This window comes from Phoxinus phoxinus, assembly GCF_949152265.1.
Source record: "Phoxinus phoxinus genome assembly, chromosome: 13".
Taxonomy (NCBI): Eukaryota; Metazoa; Chordata; class Actinopteri; order Cypriniformes; family Leuciscidae; genus Phoxinus; species Phoxinus phoxinus.
This window is the reverse complement of record NC_136888.1, coordinates 23,814,718-23,820,959: the sequence shown is the minus strand read 5'-3', so window position 1 is coordinate 23,820,959 and position 6,242 is coordinate 23,814,718. Positions and strand designations below refer to the sequence as shown.

At 38.7% G+C, this 6,242-nt stretch overlaps 2 protein-coding genes across 2 annotated transcripts in view; both read left to right on the top strand.

The window, feature by feature from the left end:
• Positions 1-6,242, top strand: part of coch (coagulation factor C homolog, cochlin (Limulus polyphemus)) — a 76,695-nt gene that overhangs the window by 58,133 nt on the left and 12,320 nt on the right. The gene's annotated exons all lie outside the window — the stretch shown is intronic.
• On the top strand, positions 135-3,293 carry opn6b (opsin 6, group member b). Its single transcript, XM_079633574.1, has 6 exons — positions 135-419; positions 545-750; positions 1,327-1,426; positions 2,099-2,203; positions 2,280-2,503; positions 2,604-3,293. The coding sequence occupies exons 1-6, from the start codon at positions 326-328 to the stop codon at positions 3,060-3,062; spliced, it is 1,188 nt and encodes a 395-aa protein (XP_079489700.1). The 5' UTR covers positions 135-325; the 3' UTR covers positions 3,063-3,293.

The window sequence follows — 6,242 nt, the reverse complement described above, 5'->3', positions numbered from 1 at the left end:
CTCATTACGGGCTTATTGACGTCGGGTGAGTTCAAGAGCTGAGGTGAATGCCTTAAGTGGTTTGGTGACTGACAAGACCTGTCCCGAAAAACCTCAGTCTCTAAAGTCTTTAACAAGATTACACCTAGGAGATTACACCTAGTCTTGATCAACATAGGGGCTCTGTTACAGTTCAAATGTGTGCTCAAGTGTAGATCTAGGGCATTTGGTCTAGTCCGGGTAGCCTGTGTATGTCTGCTGAACTTTCATAAATGAAGAAAGAAATACAGTGAACCCTAGCAAACGTCACCCTGAGATGAGTCCAACCTAATGGTTTTCACGGAAGATGGACATCCACAATGTTCTTCTCTCAAATGTCACAGTCTACAGAGTGTCGGATGGAGGAGAAACCGCTATTGGTGTCTATTTGGTAATACTAGGTAATTGTCTAATTGTGTTTTATTCTCTGTACCTGAATATGGTTTGTTTTTTCTTGAGCTTTACTACGTTCAAATGTCTTGTGAGAATAAACAATAGGTAAATTTTATATATTTTTCTTTGATAGGATGGCTCTCTTGGATTGGAAATGGGGTTGTAATATTACTTTTAACTAAGCAAAGAAAGTCTCTCGAACCACAGGATATCTTAACTCTCAACCTTGCCATTTCTGATGCCAGCATTGCTATTTTTGGATATTCTCGAGGAATCCTTGAGGTTTTCGATGTGTTCAGAGATGAAGGCTATCTTATGAAGACATTTTGGACTTGCAAGGTAAGGGGATGATTCTCGCCCTCATGCCAATTAAAACTTGCATGACTTTATTCAGTGGAACATAAAAGAAGATATTTTGAAAATATGCCTCAGTGAAAGTTAAAGGGGTCCACTGTTGTTTTGAACCACCCTGGCTATCATCGTATGGACAACAAAACATTCTTCAAAATATCTTCTTTTATGTTCTACAGAGAAAAGAAAGTCATACTATGTTTGGAACGACATAAGGGTGAGTAATGACGTATATTATATTTTATTTGAGATCCTCCAGTTGAATTCAGCTACAAAGTTCAAATGATCAAGTGCCTTTTAGAGGACATCACACAATATCTGGCGTGAGAGCTCCATCACTCTGTTCCCTTTGCAGTCTGGCAGGTGGTGTTATGAGGCAGGAGGGGCCGAAGAGAGGAATTATTTGTAGTTGTTCCAAGTACACAGGCATGTGTCCCTTTATCCCCTAATCTAGCTGGCTTGTTCCCCAGGGCCTGGTTAGTGGGTGATGAGACAAGTAAGAGCGATTACTCCTTCAGAATGCCAGACCTGCTTGCAATGTATAAGATATTGTGTCTTGGCCAGGTGGATGGATTCCTAATCCTGCTCTTCGGACTCATCAGCATCAACACACTGACAGCCATCAGTGTCATCCGCTACATCAAAGGTTGCCACCCTCAGCATGGTATGCTCCATCTCGGCCAAACCCACTGGGTTATTATACCTTTGTTTGGCTGCGACCCAGTATTTAGTCCAGGTGCTCATGCAGTGGAGTCATTGAAAGCTGTTCTGCAATTACGTTACAAAATCTGTGCTAAATCGACTTGGGATTTGGGTTAATAAGTAAAAATTCTAGTTTTTAAACTAGGGTTCAGGAGTTGCAAGTGGTTGCTAGGGGGTCTGTGAAGAAATAAATTAGGGGTAAAATGTAGTTTTCTAATATATGAATTTAAAATGACATTTATATTCAAGACGTTTATGAATAATAAGGTCAAATTTGATGGTGTTAGTTTAATTCTGCTTTCTAAAGATGGGCAATTTTAATAAATTATCATAATTCGAATAAGTAATTAATACAATAAAAATGTAACTTAAAAAAAATAATTTTACATTTATTATAAATTATCAGAATAATTTTTATTTATTAAATTTTTTACAAGGGAATCATCCTGTTTGGGAGACAGAATGATCCTCAGTAGGACACAGTGAATACCAGCAAGTCCTGTTTGTTTCGCCTTTTATTAAACAATAAGTGGTTAAACCTAAAAACTTCTGAACTTGAATCTTTGATCAATCTAGGACTGTTATTTCTCCATTTGTAGAAGCGATTTATCCTTGTTCCTGCCATGTTCTTTAGCTCATCAGGTCAACAAGCGTAATATCTGCTTGGTCATAACTGCGGTCTGGCTGTTCTCTCTGTTCTGGGCTGGAGCTCCGCTGCTGGGCTGGGGCAGTTACAGAGGTAGGACTGTAACAAGGATGTTTACCATCTTTTAAATTTGAAATTGAGATTTCTTTGATTTTCATTTCTTCTGCAGCTCGCAGGTATGGGACATGTGAAATCGACTGGACGCGAGCGCTGTTCTCCGTTCCGTTCAAGCTCTACGTCATCGGCATTTTCTTCTTCAACTTCTTCGTGCCGCTGTTCATTATAGTTTTCACGTATGTGTCCATCATCCGCACGGTCAACTCCAGCCACAAGTTCAGTAGGGGAGGAGATGTTAGCGAGAGGCAGAAAAAGATTGAACGCAGCATCACACGGGTAAAACAATTGCCCCATACATTTCAATGATCATCTAACAACTAACTATTGCTCTCAGCTTCATATTCACGCATGTGTCGCACTGTGTTTCTCACTCCAGGTTTCCCTCATTGTGTGTGTGGCCTTCCTGTTGGCCTGGTCCCCGTACGCAGTCATTTCCATGTGGTCTGCCTTGGGTTACCAAGTACCCCCACTCAACGGCATCCTGGCAAGCCTCTTCGCCAAGTCAGCAAGTTTCTACAATCCGTTTATCTACATTGGCATGAGCTCTAAGTTCCGGAAGGACTTGCAGGCTCTGTTTTACTGTCTCAGACCCACAGCGCACAGGCACACCCCTCCTGCGCCATTGGCCCGGCCTGGTGATGTTCAGCTCGATGTGGACGGCTTTAGGGAGGATGAGCCGGTAGAGATGGACCATAAGGCAAGTGAAAGCAGCCCAGAGGGGACGGCAGGGAGCCCTCCTGAATCAGAACGCCAGCGTAGCCCTTTAACAGAGTCACATAAGAGTGTCAGTCCTTATGGATTAATGAGGAAACCCAGCAACTCTGGAAGACTTTAGCTGTCTTTCTTATGTTAGTTTATGTGCTCTGAATGTTTATATAAGATGATGATGATAATATTATGATGATAAAGTACATTCACTTTATGTATTATCTTAATTTCACAACAAATACAAACAGATTAGGACACTCCAGGCTACTAGTGAGTCATTTGTACAAATGCTTCATGTTGAACGTGCGGTCATTGTGTGAATCCAATAAAATTGAGGTTAATGGGCCTATTTCGCTTCATCTCTGTCTCTGTGGGTTGTGAAGTGTTGACACACATTTAATGGTAAGTCTGTATTACATCCTCCCCAGTTTAGGGTTAGGGAGGAGTGATAAATAGGTTGCTTGAGATCCCTTCTCTCGTCCAAGCACATCAAACACACACAAATTAGGTAAGGAATAAAGTAAAAATATTAGGTAAGGTATAAAATATGTCTGGAAGAGGAAATGCCAAAATAATAAAGAGGAAAAGAATCAAAATTTTGATGAATAAGAAAATATCTCTCTCGCTAACCAAAAACAGGATAAAATAATATGCAAATAATATGCAAATAAAATGGCACCAACCACCCTAAAGCTTTCCTAATTTTAAATTCAGAATTATATAGCAAACATTTTAAGTAATATTAAATTAATAATACATAAACAAAAACATTGATTAGTTTGTGAAATATATTTTTTTTTATTAAAGTTTGACATTTTGGTTAATGGCACTGAAAGCCCATTAAAGATGAGCATCATGAATGTCTCTGTTATTGTTGTATCATTAAGATGCTATTATAGCTAGTTTTTATTCACATATACTTTTAGTTAATTTTTTATTAAGTGATTTTGTCATGTTTGTTAGTTTTATTATTTTTATTTTTAGTTTCAGATATGGTAGTACACAAAACTAAATGAAACTGAGAACTGTGGTTATTAAAATAAGTTTCAATTTTTTTTTATTTCAAGTAAAAAAAAAATCATGTTTCATTTCATTTTAAGTTTAGTATAATAACCCAGGTATCACTTCTAATTTATCTCCATCTTCATTCTCCCATCCGGTCAAACATGATGGGTCGTAAATCAGTGGTGAGGTTTAAACCTCATTATAATCAACAAAGTCTCCCCGGTACTACCTGACCTGCTCCGAGCGGGATTCAAACTGGGATCTCTGGCATGGGAGGCGGGCGCACTAACAAGGACGCTAAAGACTGCAGCCTCTAGTGTGCCTCTTGAGGCCAGGGGAGTGAGGTTTAGGCTCGGAGCTCTCACTGGCCTACGTCGGTTAAACTCACCCCACTAACCTCACTCCCATCCGGGTCACGGCACCAAATGCCACCGGTCCTACTCAACCCACTCCAAGCAAGGTTTCGAACCGGTGTCTCCGATGTGAGAGCGGGTGCACCTCTAGCGTCAGTCTCTAGCGCCTCTTCAGATCAGGAGAGTGAGGTTTACGTGCACATCTCTTACTGTTACAAAAACACCAGAAGGAATCGCTCTATGATGATGGGCTGGATGATAAAGAGCAGGAGTATTCGCAAATTAAGCCTGGAGATTGCAGAGTAAGACCTGTCTCTGTCCTCAAATGAGTCCATGTTTGACCAGACTGTAATGTCAGGACTGAGTACGAATTACTCAAGCGCAGAATGAACAGAACAGTCAGGTAATGGTGCTTTATTTATATTATCCAGGCACATAATTCAAAAGCAGCAGGCATGCTCGTAGTCAGAGGAACAGCGAAAGCTTGAGTCCAAACAGAGCAGCGGGAAGAGTCAAACAATCCAGAGTCGTAATTCCAAGAACAGACAAGGTCAATAACTGGTTTCAGAACAAATAGATTAAAAGCAAACAACTATGACCTCATAGGTCACAAAGGAATTAGAACCTGGCAAAGAATTGAATAAAATAGTACACAGGTAATCATTTTATAATTGTCAAGTGAAGGGTTGAACAGGATGAATATTTAATTCATGCAATAAATAACATGCTTAATATGAAAAAAAATGTGTTTATAATACAGGTAAAAAGCAGACCGAAATGTTTTGTACCCTGTGTATGTGGGAAACACTGTATCATAGGTTTGGAGCAAGTGGTAATCTGGTATGAGCAGGGCTTTTTCTCAAAGAAATGACTAACACCTCAGTGGCCTGATCTTACGGCTGTGGGAAATGTCTCCCTCCTGCCCCGTTCACAGCACTCAAACTTTCTCTACTCATGCATGTCACCTCTTCAAATGATTGCAGAGAGAATTAGTCCCACATGGTGGTCACAAAATAAGAGGATCTTGGTGTGTATGGTGTTGTGGTGAATGTTCTCTCAAATTAGTGGTGCCGGGGGTTAAAGTAGGTCTGTTATGCAATGAGATTTTTTTTGGCGCAGACCCATAGGCTTATTTTGGTGCAGGACTACTATACCGCTTTAAAAGATATTGAATTCTGGAGAATATTAATCAGTGTGTTGTATAATTGTATGACTGGAAGGAAATTCATAAAAGAAAGTCATGCATCTGCTAAGAGATGAGATGTCGTCAAATGTTCACTAGGTAAGATTTTTTGTGTGAATAAGTCTCTTATGCAAACCAACGCTGATCAAAAGACACTAATATTGTGAAATATTATTATTAAATATTATTAATAGCTTTTCTCCATTTTAATATTCTTTTAGAATCTAATTTATTGCTGTGATTGTAAACCTTTGATCATTTTAATGTGTCTTTACTAAATAAAATTATTAATTTCTTTAAAAAAAATCCAGACCCAAACTTTTGATTGGTAGACTAAAACATATTGCAAAAGCTACTGCCATTCACTGTCAAGCTTTTGACAATATACTGTATGACACATTGACATTTACTTGAACTAGACGTCCATTAGCTCTAATGGAGAGTGACAAGTACATAAGGTATTAGTAGGTCTCCATAAATGACCCTACTAAGTGCAAAAATATAAAATCACATGAAATGCTCAAACTCAAAACTCAACAAACTCAAAACACGATCTATTTTTTCTATCATTTTTTAACTGCTGCAAATCTTCATTCTACCCACATTTGGAAACTATAATTTCTGTGGTGTATTCACAATGTCCAAAATCTCCAAGAAACCTAATATATATATTCGTGAAATATCGTATATTCTGGTTAATGTTTCCAACATAGAGAATGAAATCTTTTTTATTATTATTATTTATTTGGGGAAAATAAATTTCTCT